This window comes from Budorcas taxicolor, chromosome 5 (genome assembly GCF_023091745.1).
Source record: "Budorcas taxicolor isolate Tak-1 chromosome 5, Takin1.1, whole genome shotgun sequence".
NCBI lineage: Eukaryota > Metazoa > Chordata > Mammalia > Artiodactyla > Bovidae > Budorcas > Budorcas taxicolor.
The window spans coordinates 141,029,288-141,049,372 of NC_068914.1; the positions used below are offsets into that span (position 1 = coordinate 141,029,288).

Here is a 20,085-nt window from a genome sequence, read left to right on the forward strand (position 1 = left end):
TCCTTGCTATTCTTTGGAACTCTGCATTCAAATGGGTATATCTTTCTTTTTCTCCTTTGCTTTTGGCTTCTCTTCTTTTCACAGCTATTTGTAAGGCCTCCTTAGACAGCCATTTTGCTTTTTTGCATTACTTTTTCTTGGGGATGGTCTTGATCCCTGTCTCCTGTATAATGAGATGAACTTCCATCCATAGTTCTTTAGGCACTCTGTCTGTCAGAACCAAACCCCTTGAATCTATTTCTCACTTCCACTGTATAATCGTAAGGGATTTGATTTAGGTCATACCTGAATGGTCTAGTGGTTTTCCCTACTTTCTTCAATTTAAGTCTGAATTTGGCAATAAAGAGTTCATGATCTGAGCCACAGTCAGCTCCTGGTCTTGTTTTTGCTGACTGTATCGAGCTTCTCCATCTTTGACTGCAAAGAATATAATCAATCAGATTTCGGTATTGACGATCTGGTGATGTTCATGCGTAGAGTCTTTTCTTGTATTGTGGGAAGAGGGTGTTTGCTCTGACCAGTGAGTTCTCTTGGCAAAACTCTATTAGCCTCTGCCCTGCTTCATTCTGTACTCTGAAGCCAAACTTGTCTGTCACTCCAGGTGTTTCTTCACTTCCTACTTTTGCATTCCAGGGTAGCAATTCTCTTTAGGGCTTAAAAAAAAGTGACAACAATTGGTGACTTGAAGTCACCAGAAGAAATGAGGAACACCAAAAATAGTAAATGTGTGGGTTATATAAAAGATTATACATATATATATATATATATGTTTTTACTCATTTATTCTAACTTCCTTGTATACTGTACAGAGGACTATAATGGAGAATGGTTATATTAAAACCAGATAAAACAGACTTTAAGGCAAAAAGTATTAATAGAGAAAAAGAACATTTCATAATGATAGAGTGACTACATTAGTAAGATATAATTATAAATGTATTTCACACCTAACAATGCAGCAATAAAACAGAAACAGGAAAACAATAGAGAAAATCAGTAATATATGACTTACTTCACTTTATAGATCAACAAAACCGATAAAACTGTAGCCAGGATGATCAAGGAAGAAGGAGAAACAACTCAAATGATCAAAATCAGCAATGTAAGAGGAACATCACCACTGACCTTACAGAAATTTAGAGGATTAAAAGGGATTATGAAAAACTTTATGCCAATAAATTAGATAAGTGACAGAAATTTCTAGAAAGACCAAAAGTACTAAAACTGACTCAAGAAGAAAATAGAAATCTGAATAGATAGATCTATACCAAGTAAAGAAAATATCAGGCCCACGGGCTTCACTATGAATTACATCAAGTATTTAAAGATAAAATAAAACCAATCCTTCATAAACTCTTACAGAGAAGGAAGGAGGAAGTACTTCCCAACTGATTTCACAAATCCAGTGTTTCCTCATAGCAAAGGAATCACAAGAGCAAGAAAAAAACTAGAAACGAATCCCTTATTTATGCTAGGTTCCTAAGCTCTGATGTCCAGATATATCCATGTAGATTTTCCTCTTAAACATCTAGAGCACAGAAGCATAAATATTTGAAAGTATGCTTTACTGATAATTTAAAATTTTTTCCCAAGGTTATAAGTATGCTAAGTCACTTCAGTCGTGTCCAACTCTGTGCAACCCCATAGACGGCAGCCCACCAGGTTCCCCTGTCCCTGGGATTCTCCAGGCAAGAACACTGGAGTGGGTTGCCATTTCCTTCTCCAATGCATGAAAGTGAAAAGTGAAAGTGAAGTCGCTCAGTCGTGTCCGACTCCTACCAACCCCATGGACTGCAGCCTACCAGGCTCCTCCATCCATGGGATTTTCCAGGCAAGAGTACTGGAGTGGGGTGCCACTGCCTTCTCCAAGGTTATAAGTATACAGGTGGCCAAAAAGTTTGATTGGACTTTTCCACAGCATCTTACGGCAAAACCAGAACAAACTTTGTGGCCAACCCAATAATATATAAGATTCTTACACTAACTTAATTATACCCAACAGCTCTACAAACACGAGATGTTCCTCCACTGTTGTTCTGGGCCCACAGGGAACCTGAGTAAAGATGATGAAAACACATAACAAAGGCTCATAGGCAGAATGCTGTAAGAAATCATTTTTTTATTGAAAAGCAACAAAGGGATTGATGGCAAATCCCTGGGAAGTCTCATTAGATTACTGTGAACATTCTGCAAAGGGGCACTGAGGGTATTAAACTGCAGTCTGAAGAGCCAAAATTCAAGTGACCTTAAAGGCCAAGACACTGAACAATTTTATGTATTAGCTACCATATGTCTACTGGGGTTAAAATGGATTAAGGGTCTTCAAAAGCTCTACTTCCCTGTCTTCAAGGGAACTCACTCTTGACTTAAGCCATCCTAGTAGAAGTTCATCCTAAAAATTCTACAAGGTAGGAGACTGTAAAACTTCCAATATCTGAACTCTCAGAACAACACCTAGTTCAAACATGGATGGCAATATTTTGCAAGCCATCATTGTATTTTTAAACTTTAAATATTTTAAATACCTTTAAGAAAAGTTGTATAAAGTACAGGATTCCTATCTGCCCTTTAGAGCTTCCTCTAATATTAACATAGTACATAACCATAGTACAATGATCAAAACCAGGAAATTAACAATGGTACAATACAATCAACTAAACTACACATCTTACTCACATTCCCTGTTTGTTTGGTTTTTTTTTTGCTAATGTCCTTTTCTGTTCTGGGATCCAATTCAGGACCCAACATTACTAGGTCTCCTTAATTTCCTCCAGTTCAGTTCAGTTCAGTTCAGTTGCTCAGTCGTGTGCAAGTCTTTGCGACCCCATGGACTGCAGCATGCTATGCCTCCCTGTCCATCACCATCTCCCAGAGATTACTCCAACTCATGTCCATTGAGTTGGTGATGCTATCCAACCATCTCATCCTCTGTCATCCCCTTCTCCTCCAGCCCTCAATCCTTCCCAGAATCAGGGTCTTTTCAAATGAGTCAGACCTTCACATCTGGTGGCCAAAGTATTGGAGTTTCAGCTTCAACATCAGTACTTCCTATGAACACTCAGGACTGATCTCCTTCAGGATGGATTGGTTGGATCTCCTCGCAAGTCCAAGGGACTCTCAAGAGTCTTCTCCAACACCACAGTTCAAAAGCATCAATTCTCTGGTGCTCAGCTTTATCAGTCTCCTCCAATCTATGACAATTCTCCAGTCACTCCTGTCCTTCATGACTTCTGACTTCTATGAAGAACAGTAGTCAGTTACTTTATAGAGTGTCCCTAACATTTTTTCCTTAATATTAACAAGAATCTTTTATTGAGGGTTTGCTAAATATTAGGCACAATGTTGAGCCCTCTATCATCTTTTTAAATAAGTGTTTTTAACAGACTTTAGAGCAGAAGCATTTTAAAAATCAAAGAGTAATCACCTTTAACTCACCTTTCTCCAAGCACTAGTGTTTTGTAAATTACAAAGCATAACCAAACAGATTATTATTCCCCAACTGCAATATTCTTTGATGTTCCCTACCCTGCTAGAAAATATTAAGCCCAAGTACAAGCTTCAGATTCAGAGCCCTTAAGTTGTTAATCCACCTCAATCTTTACAGCCCACATTTTCCTACCCATGAACCCTGGTTCATAGCTTTCTTCATTTATACCTGCCCTCCTTTTTCATCTCAAATACCTTTTCTTGAAGACACCTTTAATCACTGCCCCTAGCTCCCAAGAGCTACTGATCCACCGAAATCCCACAGAATTTAATGACTACACTAGTCATTTGCTACATATACACCACCCTGAGCTATAGGCGTATGTTTTTGCAGACTGTCTCCCAAATCAGGCTTTTTCAGAGCAGGATGTGTGGCTTCCTTTACCTTTGACATCCCCTATATATACTACCTTAGGGGCTTCCCAAGTGGAACTAGTCGTAAAGAATCCGCCTGTCAATGCAGGAGACCTAGGAGACACGGGTTTGACCCTGGGTCAGAAGATCCCCTGGAGGTGGGCACAGCAACCCACTCCAACATTCCTGCCTGGAGAATCCCATGGATGGACGAGCCTAGTGGGCTATGGTTCATACAACTGCAAAGAGTCAGACATGACTGAAGAGACTTAGCACATACCACCTCAATGCTTAACATCATTTACTGAATACCTACCAATTGCCAAGCTTTTGGTGGTGGTTTAGTCGCTAAGTCACGTCCAACTCTTGCGACCCCATGGACTGTAGCCTGCCAGGCTCCTCTGTCCATAGCATTTTCCAGGCAAGAACACTGGAGTGGATTGCCATTTCCTTCTCCAGGGGATCTTCCCAACCCAGGAATCAAACCCGGGTCTCCTGCATTGCAGGCAGGTTCTTTACTGACTGAGCTACGAGGGAAGCCCAAAGCTTTTGGGAACCACTGAGAAATTAGAGACGATTAAGACACAATCCTAATTCTTCAGAAATTTTTGATGTAATAAATATTTCTTTGAGTATAGTGACAGACTGAACGTGGAATTTCTCTCCAGAAACTTCAGGTCACTGAAAGGTTCCTGCAGTAGTAACTTTTTTCCTTTTCTGTCCTGATAAGCAGTAAAACAACTAATTATAGATTACTGATGTGTCACAGAACATGTATATTTTCCAGCCAGCCTGTGCTCGAAGCAAGCCGTAACCTGATTTTATGAGAAATCCAGAGGAGATACACACTAAACTTAATTAACCAAAGCAAATATTGCCACAGGTTGTAGCAAGGGTTAACCAGCTTGCCAACCGTTTTAGTTTAGTGACATCTAGTGGCAAAAGTGTCAAAAACAACACTGCTATAAATTAAACCACATTACAGGGAAGCCATCTTATGAAAACAAGTAGCAAAATATGAGAAAGAACTATGATACTTACCAGCATTAAAAAACATTTTAATGTCTCTTTGGCCTATTTAATTATTAACCCGTCTCATTGGAATTTATCATTTTTTCCTTCTCTTGAAGCTATGCGTGGGTGCTCACTCAGCTGGACCTCATGGACTGCTGCCCGCTGGGCTCCCCTGTCCATGGATTTTTCCAGGCAAGAATACTAGATAGGGTGGGTTGCCATTCCTCCTGCAGGGGCTCTTCCTGACCCAAAGATCAAGCCCGTGGCTCCTGCATCTCCTGCACTGCAGGCAGGTTCTTTATCACTGAGCCATCTGGAAAGCCCATTCTTGCAGCTCCTTAAATATTAATTTTGACATAAAATTTACGGAAATAAATGATACTAATATTTTAATTATAAGTTAGAGAAAAGCCCTCAATTTAAAAGACTGAATGAAGAACAAAGAAATCCCCAATGGTTGTATGTCTGTTCCAAAAATCTGGGAAATCAAAACTGCGTTTTTATTTCTACACATTTGTCTATTGACAATTTCATATGTAAGTAAACATGTTTAGAAACTTTTGTTACTGATTTTCATCTGCCTATATAAGGTAAATAATTATCCAAACTCATTTTTTAAAATATCACTTTGCATTTCACTGAATTTCTATGAAACTGAATTTTGGTGGAGATAAAAACACTTAAACATTGTAAAAAATCTGTGACTTTTAACAGATTTTTCTACAAACAATGAATTACCAATGAATTTTAAATTTAATGCACAAGTATTAAATGTGAATCGTTTTAATAATTGATTTCATCCAAAAGTAGTAAAAAACCTAGTAACATTTTCCAAAATACCTTTTTGATAACCACATCTCTTAAAAAAAAAAAAAAGATGTCTAAATCATTTAATTGAATGATCTATTAGTTTTTGTGATTTCAAGCAGGACTCAAGGTCGTAAACTTTGGCTCCTTGTTTTCCAAAGTGTTGCTTATGAACCCATTTCAGAATCCCTAGCTCAACACACAGATGGTTGTCTTACATCTGAACCTACTGATTCAGACTCCCTTGAGTTTTGGGGCCCTAAAATCAGCAATTTTTAAAATGCTTTTCCAGGTGGCTTTATTATGCATAATAAAGTTCTGGAAATAATTACTATCAAGACAACAAATATAAATTTCTCTAAGTTGTTCTGATTCTAGTCAAACTTTCTGGCCTCTTTCAGACGCAATAAGTTGTTCCATCCTTAGGTTCTCTGATGGTTCCACTCATTAGGTTCACTTTATTTACACCGCTTACCATGTGGGTCACAATTTATCTGTTAACAATATATTGGGTTGACCCAAGAGTGTGTTCGTGATTTTCTGTAAGATGTAACGGAAAGACCCCTGCGAATTTTTTTGGCCAATCCAATAGTTTCCCTCTATTGGGATTGATATATATTCACTATTGATACTATGTATAAAATAGATAACTAATAGGAACCTACTGTATATCACAGGGAACTCTCCTCAATGCTCCCTGGAGACCTAAGTGGGAAGGAAATCCAAAAAAATGAGGATATGTGTATATGTATAGCTGATTCACTTTGCTGTACAGTAGAAACAACATTGAAAAGCAACTATACTACAATAAAATATTTTTTAAAAGACAAGAACAACATATATATGTATCTTTATAAAACTATATATATGTGTATATATATATGTAAATATATATTTCCCTCACTAAACCTGTGAGCTCTTCATGGGAAGGAGTTATGGTTTTTGTTTTTGTGTGTCTAGCCCAACAATATCTGATGAACAGCAAGAGCTTAATGAATTTGGTTAAATGAATAAGCAAACATATGAAGTATACAGTTCTAAAAAAAAGCATGTGGCTTCCACTTGTGCTCAGAGTGAGGAACCTTATGTAGTACCAATTCCAAATATGATTAAATTAACATCAAAGTAATGTCTAATAATCAGTTAACATTTAGGGGCTGGGAGAAATCGAATTTTTTCAAAATTCTGCAAATACCTTTTAAACTTTGACTTTCCTGAAAAACTATTTCAGTCTTAAATGCTAGAGTGTTTTAAAATAGAAGAATTTTTATATGTGATTTTTGGAAAAAAAGAAAAATTGAAAATGACTAACAAAATTTTATACTGTTCAGCCTTAGACTTTCTCTAGGCTGTCACTGAACAGAAACTACTGACAAAACTAGAACCCTGAAAGGAAATATATACTGTACACCCATCTTCAGTGCCATATTCCAGGGTAAAAGGCTGACTCAGGCAGGAAAAGTTATTGCTTAGAAAGATAGATCCTTCGTTGTTCAGTCGCTAAGTTGTGTCCAACTCTCTGCGCCCCCATGGACTGCAGCCTGCCAGGCCTCCCTGTCCTTCATCGTCTCCCGAAGCCAAAAGATATATCCTTGGGTTCTAGCTAAAGTAAAATAAACCATGTATATTTTGCTTCAAATCATAACATAACACAAATTAAAAGTTTAAAGAAATAGAACAGAATGAACAGTCAGTACATAAACTAATAATTATTCCAGTAAATTATTGTCATACGGCTTAAAATTAAAATCAGAATTTAATCCACATACATTTGGGTAACCTGCATACATTGGCTAAGAACAGAAAATTCAAGCAGTATGTCTGAGATGTAATTTTAGTCAAGAACTCTTTAGGCATCTTTTATTTCTCTTTAGTAAGTTAGCCAAAAAAGTTCATTCGGGAAAAATGTGAGTGAACCTTCTGGCCAACCAATATTTACTTGAAAGATTTTAAACCATGAATCCCCTCCTTGACCCTGTCTTCTCAAGGTGGCTACCTTCCATTCATTTCTGGAAGCGCAGCTAAAGTGTTACTTCCTCTGTGAAGCCTAGCCTAAATTCCCAGGTCAAATTAATGAGTCTCTCCTCCATGCCTACCTAGTCTGTTGGGTCCTGGCCAGTATTACACACACTATAACACTACGAGTTATTCACCTGCCGAAACAACTATCAAAATGACACGCTCTCAAAGGGCAGCAGCTGTGTCTTACACTGTTAGTACCTCCGCTCTCTGGAGGACTACTAGAACCTGGACAGGAGTTTACCAGGATTTTCCAGAGATGAATGCCCAGTGTAGTCATCAAAAGCTGTGGGCAAGAGGGGCTTAAGTAAAATGAAGAAGTGGCAACTGACAGAAAAACATGGATTAAAAAGCATCTTTGGGGAGGATTTCTGTTTCTGCCCATGAAGGATTACCTGCTATTATGCCTTCCATAGACAGTCAGAAAACCAGAGAAAATACACAAAACACTCTTTTCAGATATTGTGTAACAGGCAGTGCGCTACTGTGCGCCCCGTGAGAAGGGAGACAAGTGGGCTCTATTACTTCCCCAGCTTCCTGCTGGAAGGCAGCTCCCAGGATGCAAACCAGGGAGGAAGAGCAGCCACAGTGAGCTGAAGAGGGACAGAGCCTGCCAGGATGAAGATGTCTAGCACTTACACGACGGAAGATGGGAGGGGAGGGTATTCCATGAGCATACTCTGGAAGAGTGCACAGGGCACCCCCAAACACTTGGCACTAACCTATGAATTTATGGGCTGAAATTTCACAAGGTTGGAGAAAGGCCCAGGACAGCAGTAAGCCAAATAATTTCTGAAACTCACATAGGGCTCAGAGTAGTTCATGTTCCCAGCAGCCAGAGTGGAAAGACGTCATCATACACAAGGCAGTAGGCAGCATGATCAGAAGGGTACTGCCTTATGAGGGAGGCTTAATAAACCAGGCTAGGCTGCTCTAGATGAGCCTTAACCAAACTCAAAAGCAAGCCTAGAAAGAACCAAACTGATGACAGCTAATGCCAGAACCAAGTCCAACATCCTTTAAAGGAATCAAAATCCAGCATCTAAAGACAAGATTTACAATGTTTGGCATATGGTAAAAAAAAATTTCCAGGCATGAAAAAAGTAGGAAAATGGGAAAATGTGACATGGGAAAGCTCATTCGTTTAGGAAAAAAGAAAGATCCAGAAATGATAGACTGACAAGAGTTAAGAGTTAATATAAAAATATCTGATATGTTCAAAAAAGAGACAAATGAACATAAGCACAATAAAGAAATGGAAGTTTTTTTTTTAATAGGGGGAAGTGAAATCAAAAGCTGAAAAACACAATTATCTGAAATTAAATACATTTCCCCTCATAGCTCAGTCGGTAAAGTATCTGCGTGCAATGCATGCGACCTGGGTTCGATTCCTGGATTAGGAATATCCCGTGGAGAAGGAAATGGGAACCCACTCCAATATTCTTGCCTGGAAAATCCCCTGGGCTGAAGAGCCTGGCAGGCTACAGTCCATGGAGTTGCAACAGTCAGACACGCAACAGTCAGACTAAATCACCACCACCACCAAAAATACGTTGGATGGGATTAAGGGCAGCACAGACACAACAGAAAAAAAGACCACTGAACCTGGAAACAGCAATAAAAGCCATCCAAAGCAGGACAGAAAGAAAAACAACTAAAAAACCAAAAATGGTGCATTGGTGTGAGAAAACACCAAAACTAGTCAAACACAGAAACTGGGAGAGGCAAGAACAGGAAAAATACTGAAGAAATAATGGCCAAAGTGTTTGCTAAAAAGCTATAAACCTACAGATCAAAGACCATGTGGAGCCCATAAGCATGAACTCATCTTTTTCAATATATATCTGCTCAGTTCAGTTGCTCAATTGTGTCTGACTCTTTGTGACCCCATGGACTGCAGCACGCCAGGCTTCCCTGTCCATCACCAACTCCTGGAGCTTGCTCAAACTCATGTCCATTGAGTCGGTGATGCCATCCAACCATCTCATCCTCTGACGTTCCCTTCTCCTCCTACCTTCAATCTTTCCCAGCATCAGGGTCTTTTCATATGAATCAGTTCTTTGCATCAGGTGGCGAAAGTATTGGGAGTTTCAGCTTCAGCATCAGTCCTTCCAATGAATATTCAGGGCTGATTTTATTTAGGATTGACTGATTTGATCTCTTTACAGTCCAAGGGACTCTCAAGAGTCTTCTCCAACACCACAGTTCAAAAGCATTAATTCTTCGGCGCTCGGCTTTCTTTGCAGTCCAACTCTCACATCCATACACGACTACTGGAAAAACCACAGTCTTGACTAGACAGACCTTTGTTGGCAAAGTAATGTCTCTGCTTTTGAATATGCTGTCTAGGTTGGTCATAGCTTTTCTTCCAAGGAGCAAGCGTCTTTTAGTTTCATGGCTGCAGTCACCATCTGCAGTGATTTTGGAGCCCAAGAAAATAAACTCTGTCACTGTTTCCATTGTTTTCCCATTTATTTGCCATGAAGTAATGGGACCAGATGCCCTGATCTTAGTTTTTTGAATGTTGAGTTTTAAGCAAACTTTTTCCCTCTCCTCTTTCAATATATATAAGTAAATATAAAAATAAATACTGATGTTAATGTGTGAGTTTGTATATATACACATGAGTATATTTCCTGCTTAAACACTGAGAAGGTATGGAAGTGGTTTCTAAACACCCCTCTCCACTGAAAGAACAGCACTCCTAAAGAAATACTCAATTCTAGCACTGGGGCCAGAGAAGAACAAAGTAACTCTGGAACATTATAATGTGCCAGAAATTAAAAATATGCTCAAAGAATAATGAGAGCACATGAAAAGAACACAGGAAGCTAAACTGACAGTATTTCAACTGGCCAAATTTGGAGCATTTTGAGACTGAAAACGAATAGTCGTCCCTTGGCGTCCATGGAGGCACTAATTCCAGGACTCTGACAGTTACCAAGTCCCTGGATGCTCAAGTCATTTATATAAACTGGTGTAATATTTGTACATAACCTACACAGTGCTCCCATATACTTTAAAACATCTCTAGATTACTTATAGTATCTAATACAATGCAAATACTATGGAAATTGATGCAAACGCTATGTAAGTAGTTGCTGGTACTCAGAAAAATTCAAGTTTTGTTTTCTGGAACTTTCTGGAATTTTTTTCCTGAATATTTTCAGTCTGCCCTTGGGTGAATCTGTGGGTGCAGAACCCACAGATATGGAAGGCTGAATGTAATGACTTAAACAGATCATAACCCACTGAATAAAATAGGAATTCACTGTTCCGCTTAAATAAATGAATAAATACTGGGGAGAAGAGAAGGGTCCTCCTTATAGTAAAATGCAAACCAATAAATGTAGAAGGAATGATAAAGTCAGAAAACCCCTATTTGGAAACCATCACTGTATAATGAATTCAAGCAAGAAATATCAATGAATATTATAACTGGTGAAAGAAATGGTCTTGAAAAACAAAATTACACAGTCTCACAATATCTCCTCAAAAACACAGTCATCATAAAAAAAAAGGAAAAAACCTTATAACAATAATGAGCAAAACTAACATTCTTATATAAATAAAAACAGAAAGAATTTGCTTCCAGCTGACCTGCACTGTAAGAAATGCTACAAGAAGTTCTTCAAACTAAGAACAAATTTCATCAATGGAAGCTTCAGTCTATAGGAAGGGATTAAGAATTCCTGAAATGATAAGCACACGAGTAAATATTCTATATATAGGTTTCCTTCTCTTAATTTCTTTAAAACATATTATTTAAGGGTCTTTAATAAAAGACACAGACACACCTTCTTAGAGACTTCACAGAAAGAAACAAGAACGGATACAGGCACAGAGATTTACTGGAGTGAGGAACAAAGTGAGGTTACTCTCACAAATCTTCTCTATGGCTTAGAGTGACCATTCTCCTGGTACGTCTCACTCTTCTGAATAAGACTCACACTTTGCTGGTTAACGGCCATGTTTAAAAAGTTAACTGAAACACTATTACACATACAATGTAACAGGTAATAAAGGAATGAATTATCAACCTTTCCAAGATAGTACCTGGGGGGGAAACTATACTCTTAGGATCAACCATGGGTCTGGAGGTCACCGTTAAGCCACTCAGAGAAGACTGTGGCTCTGATTAAGACTCACCCGTGGTTGCCTCCTTTGTCACTCCACTTTCCAATGTGGAGGGAGGTAAGGCCTGGCAGGTGGCAGAGGCAGGTCTCTGATGAATGCCAGGGCCAACCTCCTTTATTATTTTATTTGTCGGGCTAATAGGTGGGTGAGTGAGAAAGACATGAATAAACTGGTCATTTGAAGTCCAGCTCCCTCGTGTTCTTCATATCAACCTTTTCCATCAATTCATGCTTCTCCCACCCACCGTCTTCCACTTAAACTTCAAGCACTATCTCTCTACATTACACATGATTTCAGAACCTTAACTGATGTTTTGCGAGATTTTGCTCCACCAAGGAAAGCCTCAGGCTTTTTTTAATTGTCAAAACCTCCTTCATGTATTGCTAAGTTGCTTCAGTCATGTCCGACTCTGTGCAACCCCATAGAAGGCAGCCCACCTGGCTCCCCCATCCCTGGGATTCTCCAGGCAAGAACACTGGAGTGGGCTGCTATTTCCTTCACCAATGCATGAAAGTGAAAAGTGAAAGTGAAGTCGCTCAGTCGTGTCCAACTCTTAGCGACCCCATGGACTACAGCCTACCAGGCTCCTCCGTCCATAGTATTTTCCAGGCAAGGGTACTGGAGTGGGGTGCCATTGCTTTCTCTACCTTCATGTATATCATCTTCTTAACAACCAAGCACAGAACTCCCAACAGATTTGCTTAGTACCACTGAAGCTTTTACACTAATATGTTGATAATAAGACTGTCCCCTTCCTAGGCAACAAGACAATATTATGTTTGTATCCAAGGTCAGTTGCAAAAACATCATATGTGTACGCACCATCATGTCCTCACTCCCATGCGCATATATATATCATCAGGAGTGAACAGTCTTATAACTTTGATATACAAAACATCAATATTGCATTTCTCTTGTATTTCATTTCTGCAGAATGACATAAAAAACAGTGAGATTCATTAAAAAATAGGAGTGGTTGAACTTTAAGCAAGAAATCCTCTGGGAATCTAATTTGAATCAAATCTACATTTTACTTTTGTGCTCTGTCACAGTCATTTGTTGCTAGTCTCTAATTTTTTAATTTCTGCTTTTCTCTTAAGTGTGTTATATTTCAAAATAAGCTGCTACTTCAGAGACTTCTAGGAAAGAAAGGAAATTCTTTAGGCTTAAAAGAGGAACCTTGCTAATGTAGTTACTTGGCATTTGTGTGGACCATAAATTATACCCTGGGATGTTTACCCAAAAGGGTTAAGAACAAAGAAAGAATCTGCTTGCTTATAAAGAAAAAAACAAAAACGCACACATTACCTCAGTCAGAGAAATCGCCCCAAACTCGCCCAGGCACAGCCTCCGCAGATCACCCACCAGCATTAGCACTGTATCAGATGACATTACAGAACAATACTGAACTCTGTGCAGGGCTTGAATATATTGTTTTGAAAGAATACACTGTCATTAACTTGAATAAAGCTTTCTGAAATAAAACCTGCGGGCACAGCCCTCACTGTGTGGCCCTTTTACTACTTTGAGAAACAGCCTCATCCCGAAAGCAGTAGAGGAGGGAAAAAAGAGATTAGGAATAAAGGCAACCGTGATGAGTCACCCCGGCCCAGTCCTGTAGGCAGATTCAGGGCTTTATACCAGGCGGAACATCATCAAAGCAGAAGGCTCAGGACTTCCTTCCCTGGTGGTCCAGCGTTTAAGAAACCACCTTCCAATGCAAGGGACGTGGGTTCCATCCCTGGTCGGGGGAACTAAGATCCCACATGCCATGGGCCAACTAAACCTGCACACTGCAACTAAGACTCGACACAGCCAAAAATAAGTAAATAATTTTTTTTAGAAAAGGCAGGAGGCTCTGTAAGGAACAAGGCACCTGAAAATCCAAACCAGCTGACATCCATCACGCTATTTCCCTTTACAGCCTCGTGATTTTTACCATGGGTTTCCCTAGAATTGGAAACTGAGTTGTCTTTTCTTTTTTTTTTTGAAGTATAACTAACTTCTAATACTATACTTGTTTCAGGTGTACAACAGTAATTTGATATTTGTATACCTTGCAAAAAGATGACCATGATAAATCTAGGTACCATCTATCAACACAGTATTACCAATTATATTCCTGCTGCTGTGCTTTACATCCTGGGACTTGTCTATTTTATAACTGCAAGTCTGTACCTCCCCCACAACTCCCCTCCCCTCTGGCAACCACTAATGCATTCTCTGCATCTGAGTCTGAAACTGAGTCTTATTCCACGTACAAAATAGTTAAAACTCGATATCCAGATGCCAACTTGAGATGGCAGTTCTCTAGGCCATGAACTGAAGCTCTCTAAATGGCAATGTTTAATCTAGAAAGTGGAAAGAACACAGGACATCCCTGGCGGTCAGGTGGTTAGGATGCCGCCCTCCCAGTGCAGGGGGCTCAGGGTTCAATTTCTGGTCAGGGAACCAGATCCCACATACCGCCGAGGAAAATTCTGCATGCTACAACTAAGACCCACTGCAGCAAAAGAAAGGAAGGAGGGAAAGAAAGAAAAGAAGGGAAGGAGGGAAAGGGGGAAGCGAGGAAAGAAAGAAGGGAGGAAGTGGGTAAAGAAAAAAAGGTCACACATAGTATGGGAGGTGAGGATTAGCTACAATTACTGTTAATATCATGACTATACTTAATATTTCCACTCAGTCGTCCCCCTGGCCTACCTTTTCTAATCATTGTCTGAGACGTTTCTTCTTCACGAGTGAAGCATGAGCAGTAACTTAAATATTCACTGGCTTTTTTTGTTTCCCAGCAGCCTGGCCACTACCTCTTGTTGCCATTTCTGTTCTCACATCGCTCTCAGCACTCTCATAAAGTGATTTTTCTAGCTTCAGTAGCCAAATCCCAAGATTCCTCTTAACTACAAGCTACTTTTCGTGAGCTTTCCTCTCTCCAGCACCTGTTCTCAATGATCTCAACAACCAAGGTTCAAAGAGGTGAAAAGCAAAGCCAGGGCAACACAGAGAGTTGGTAGCCAAGTCCCACTTAAAACCCAGGTTATGGAAGCCTTGTAAACTGTTGGTGAGAACATAATTTGGTGCAGCCACTATGGGAAAATAGAATGGAGGTTCCTTAAAAAACTAAAAATAGTACTACCATACGATCCAGCAATCCCACTCCTCGGCATGTATTCAGGAAAAACAAACACCAAATTGAAAAGATACATGCACCCCAATGCTCACAGCAGCATGATTTACAAGTAACAAGATATGGGAACAAACAAGTGCTCATCAACAGATTACCGGATTAAGACGTGGTAATATATATACAATGGAATATTGGCCTTAGAAATGAATGAAATACTGCCGTTTGCAGCAATGTGGATGGACCTGGAGAATATTATGCTTCATGACAGAAGTCAGACTGAGAAAAGACAAATACTATATTTCACATCACGTATATGCAGAATCTAAAAAATTATAAAAATGAATGTATATGCAAAACAGAAGCAGACTTACAGATGTAGAAAAAAAACAACTTGTAGTTACTAAAGAGGAGAGGAAGTGGGGAGGGACAAATTAGAGGTATGAAATTAACACATGCAAACTATTACACGTAAAATAGATAAGCCACATGGATACACTGTATACAACAGGAAATTATGCCCATTATATTGAAATAACCTATAATGGAACATAATCTACAAAATACTGAATCATTATGCTGTACATCTGAAACTAACAGACTACTGCAAATGAACTACACTTGGATTAAAGATAATAAAATCCAGGGAGCAATGCAACCACATCCAGCTGTGTTGTATTAACTGCAGTGCACTATTCACTGCCAGAGTTCCCAGGGACGATTTTAAATCTGAGGTTAACTTGCCTTAACACTAAACTTCTTGTAGATGCTTCCCATACTAGTCAACTTATCATAAAGTATAAGTTAGTTCAAATGCTCAAAGAAGAAACAGTAATTCCAGAAAAATATTACATATATCTCAAAGTTCTGGGGTTTTTTGTTTTTTCTTTTAGTTTTTTGTTTGCTTTCAGAATTTCCCTAAAGAGTTGACTCACTGGAAAAGACCCTAATGCGGGGAAGGATTGGGGGCAGGAGGAGAAGGGGACAACAGAGGATGAGATGGCTAGATGGCATCACCGACTCGATGGACATGGGTTTGGGTAGACTCCGGGAGTTGGTGATGGACAGGGAGGCCTGGTGTGCTGCGATTCATGGGGTCAAAAAAAGTTGGACACGACTGAGCGACTGAACTGAACTGAAAGTGGGACGGGGGCTTCCCTGGTGGCTCAGACAGTAAAAGAATCTGCCTGTAATGCAGGAGACCCAGGTTTGATCCCTGGGTTTGGAAGATACCCCTGGAGAAGGGAATGGCTCCGCACTTCAGTATTCTTGCCTGGAGAATCCCATTGACAGAGGAGCCTGGTGGGCTAGAGTGCAATGAGTCACAAACAGTCAGACACAACTGTGTGACTAACACTTTCACTTCTTAAAGTGGGGTCAAAAATAGATCACACAGGCCTCATCCAGTTCTATAAATGTAAGATGTTTTCTATATTATACTATACCAGGTTAAGTAAACCAGGGTAGGTCAACTAAATCATTTATAGTTCCTCATTTTTTGTGAGGAGAGGAAGACAGAAAGACTTTGGGAGGAGAGGGGCATAGTTAACAGGAAGCAGAGACATGATCAGGGTGACTATGAGCAGCACTACTTGCAACTCCAAAGGCGATCAAGGACAGGATACAAGTGTCCTCCTCTAAGTTTCTAAAGATAAAGGTGCATCTTTTAAACTGGATTGCACAAGGATCTATGAAGATGGAAAATTGATTAATGCTGGCTTCTTTGGAGAATTACATATTCCTTAAAACAACAGAAACTAATGAGAAGGTGGGTAACAGGATACAACAAGCTGTGTAAGAACCAGACGAGTTTACTGAAGTCTAACACAGAGGCCTGCGGGGAAAGACTGAAAGCTTGTATTTCCTCATCTGTAAAGCAGATGAAGCACTGGGAAGAATGAGATGGTACATGGACCATTTATAAAGCACCATTTGGGTTTATTTTTGTTTTTTAAGAACAGCGTGGAATAGTGTAACTAGTAGATCTGACATCAGTGATACAGGTTGAAGTTCAGCCTCTATCTGCTAGTTGTCTGATCAGGCACAAATCATTCAAACATATGTAATGATGTAAGAACTAAAGAGTTAATATCTGTTGTGTAGGGGAAGGAAACTTTTAATATAAATGTAAGATGTTTTCTATTATACTGGACCAGGTAAGTAAATCAGCGAAGGTCAACTAAATCATTTATAGTTCCTCATTTTTTGTGAGCAGAGGAAAACAGAAAGAGTGATTCTTACTGCAGAAATCCCATTCAGTTAAGAGAAAAATCATTGGTCTTTGGGACACCCACATATACTTTGTAAGTGTGCTAGGTGCTCAGTCGTGTCTGACTCTTTGTGACCCGTGGACTCTAGCCAACCAGGCTCCTCTGTTCATGGAATTCTCCAGGCAAGAATTCTGGGGTGGGTTGCCATGCCTTTCTCCAAGGGGTCTTCCCAGTCTTTCCCAGGTCTCCCACATCACAAGCAGATCCTTCACAATCTGAGCCACCAGGGATGCCCAGAGAGACCTAGAGATATCAACTAAGTATAATTATTCTGTTGTGTCAGTTAGGATCTCTGTTATTTTACTGACTTTCTGTCTGGAAGGTCTGTCCCCTGATGTCAGTGGGGGACTTACTATATTCAATATCCTGTAATAACCTATAATGGAAAAGAATCTGAAAAAGAATATATCACACACAAACACATAACTGAATCACTTTGCAGTATACCTGAAATTAACACAATCTGGAAAATCAACTATATGTAAATAAATTTTCTTTAATGCAAACCCTTACCTTTCAAAAGTGGCTGGAAGGTTGGAATCTCTTGCAACTTGATGACATCAGGATCGTTGCTGACGTTCCTTGAGGCCTGGGAGCCTTGAGCTACAACCACAATATCGTCCATCTTGGCTCTATGCTTAGCTGGAGAAGGAGTCACTGAAAATAAAGTTACATCGCTCAGGAGTTGCATGTTATTTAGCCACCTCTGTCTCAACAAGGCTGTTTTCACTGTAGTCATTAAAAAGGACATTCTTACACACACAAAAATGCTAACTGTACTTACCCTGTGGTGGGGGCTGGGGTAGGGGAGATGAATTACAGAGGACCTCTGCTTTCTATGGTGTTAAAAAATCCTCAGACTTTACAGGAACATATGCCATCCATTGGAGAAGGAAATGGCAACCCACTCCAGTATTCCTGCCTGGAGAATTCTATGGACCAAAGAGCCTAGTGGGCTACGGTCCATGGGGTCGCAAAGAGTCAGACACGAATAAGCAACCAACACACACGTGCCATCTATAAAAGTGCTTCTGTAACTAAAAGTTTATTCAACACACAAAATAAGCAGATTGTTTTTAATTTTTGTTTCTTTGATCCTCCTGATGTTTGTCCAAATAAGGGTACAAGATTTAGCTGGCTTCCCTGGTGGCTCAGAGGTTAAAGCGTCAGCCTCCAATGCAGGAGACCCGGGTTCAATCCCTGGGTCGGGAAGATCCCCTGGAGAAGGAAATGGCAACCCACTCCAGTATTCTTGCCTAGAGAATCCCATGGACTGAGGAGCCTGGTGGGCTGCAGTCCACGGGGTCACAAAGAGTCGGACACGACTGAGTGACTTTACTTACTTACTTACTCAAGGTCAACAGTGCTAGAGACGGAGTTAAGAAGGAAATGGGAGGTAAATGGATTATTGGTATACATGGCCCATTCCTGCCATGCTGGGGTTCCAAAGCTGTAGCCACCCTACCACAGTAAGCCTGGTATGTTGAATAGATCCTAGTTATGGCAAAAAACAAAAAAACACCCTGATTCTCAACCCTAGATGACCACACCAGCCCCCTCGCCCCTTAAAGTCACAGGGCAGAAAGAACCAGTGGGACAACGGTAGGCTGAGCCAAAATTAAGAAATTTGAAGGACTGCTAAAAAGGCAGATCAATTTCAGGCTTCTAGGCAAATGTAAGCCATTTAGAAGGAAGTGATTTAAGGACGTCCCAGACCAAGACATCCTGTGTTCCCAAACATCTGGTTGGGGCAAGAATGAATCTTTATTGTTTTACACTCTTGAAGGTAGTATTTGCAGGCTTACCATAATCATGTCTCAAAGGTTGATCCAAACATGCCATAGAACCATCCTGCCTCCTGCAGGCTAAAGTCTCTGGAGACCTGGCCTTCACTCTTAGAATCTCAGCTGCTTTCACTGCTCTTCAAGAAATCTCTCTTAGCCTCTTCTGGTAATTTACCTAATGTTTTTACAAACCTCAAGCCAGAAATCTTTCCTGGGACAAAGTGACTCCTCCATCCCCAGACTCCAGAGGATAACAGACTTCACTAGATTCTAGGTAGCCTCTACTGCTGCTGCTGTTAAGTCACTTCAGTCATGTCCGACTCTGTGCGACCCCACAGATGGCAGCCCACCAGGCTCCTCTGTCCATGGTATTTTCCAGGCAAGAATACTGGAGTGGGGTGCCATTGCCTTCTCCGAGGTAGCCTCTACTACTTGTCTGTAAAATGGGGCTACTGAGATGATTAAACATGAACACATGTGACGCACTTAGCCTATAGTATTTGGCAGTATTGGTTAGTATGCTCTGGTACTGGTCAGAACCCATGCTGTTGGTTAGAAGGCGAACAAGCCTATTAAAAAGATGACACAGTTCTTGCAAAACATGATTCTGGCCTGACACAGAGGCAAGAAAGTAAAGGATAACAATTATTGCCGTATTTGTTATAAGATACTGCATTCTGGATCTTCCAAAGAAATAAAAATGTAGCCATAGATACTGTTCACAGTTAAAAGCTATCTCAATCTAGCCCCCAGAATGGTCTGAACTAGCCTTGAAGGTCACATTTCAGTGTGGAATACCTCTAGCTCTGTTAACTTCTACATTTCTGAATTACACGTCCTACCAAGGTCAGAGCAGTCCTATTTATGACCAGAACTCTTTTTAGGCCCCAGTTATAAGCCAGTTTGGATTAACCACTCCAGAGCTTATTATCCAGGGCAGCCCCAGTGGCCCTAGGGTTTAGTGTGTAGCAAATAAAAAAATAAAGGCAAAAACGATCCTCAATTAAGCATCAGCTGTTTGAGCGCTCACTACAGGAACAAAAATCGTCCCATTTCTACATTAAACTCGAAGAGAAATCTAAAAAATACGGAT

General features: G+C 40.1%; 1 protein-coding gene across 2 annotated transcripts in view; it reads right to left on the minus strand.

The window, feature by feature from the left end:
• Window positions 1-20,085, minus strand: part of BORCS5 (BLOC-1 related complex subunit 5) — a 97,334-nt gene that overhangs the window by 76,196 nt on the left and 1,053 nt on the right. For both annotated transcript variants that reach the window (XM_052640467.1, XM_052640469.1), the window contains exon 2: window positions 17,722-17,865. In XM_052640467.1, coding sequence (XP_052496427.1) covers window positions 17,722-17,865 — 144 coding nt within the window. The remainder of the gene's footprint in view (window positions 1-17,721; window positions 17,866-20,085) is intronic.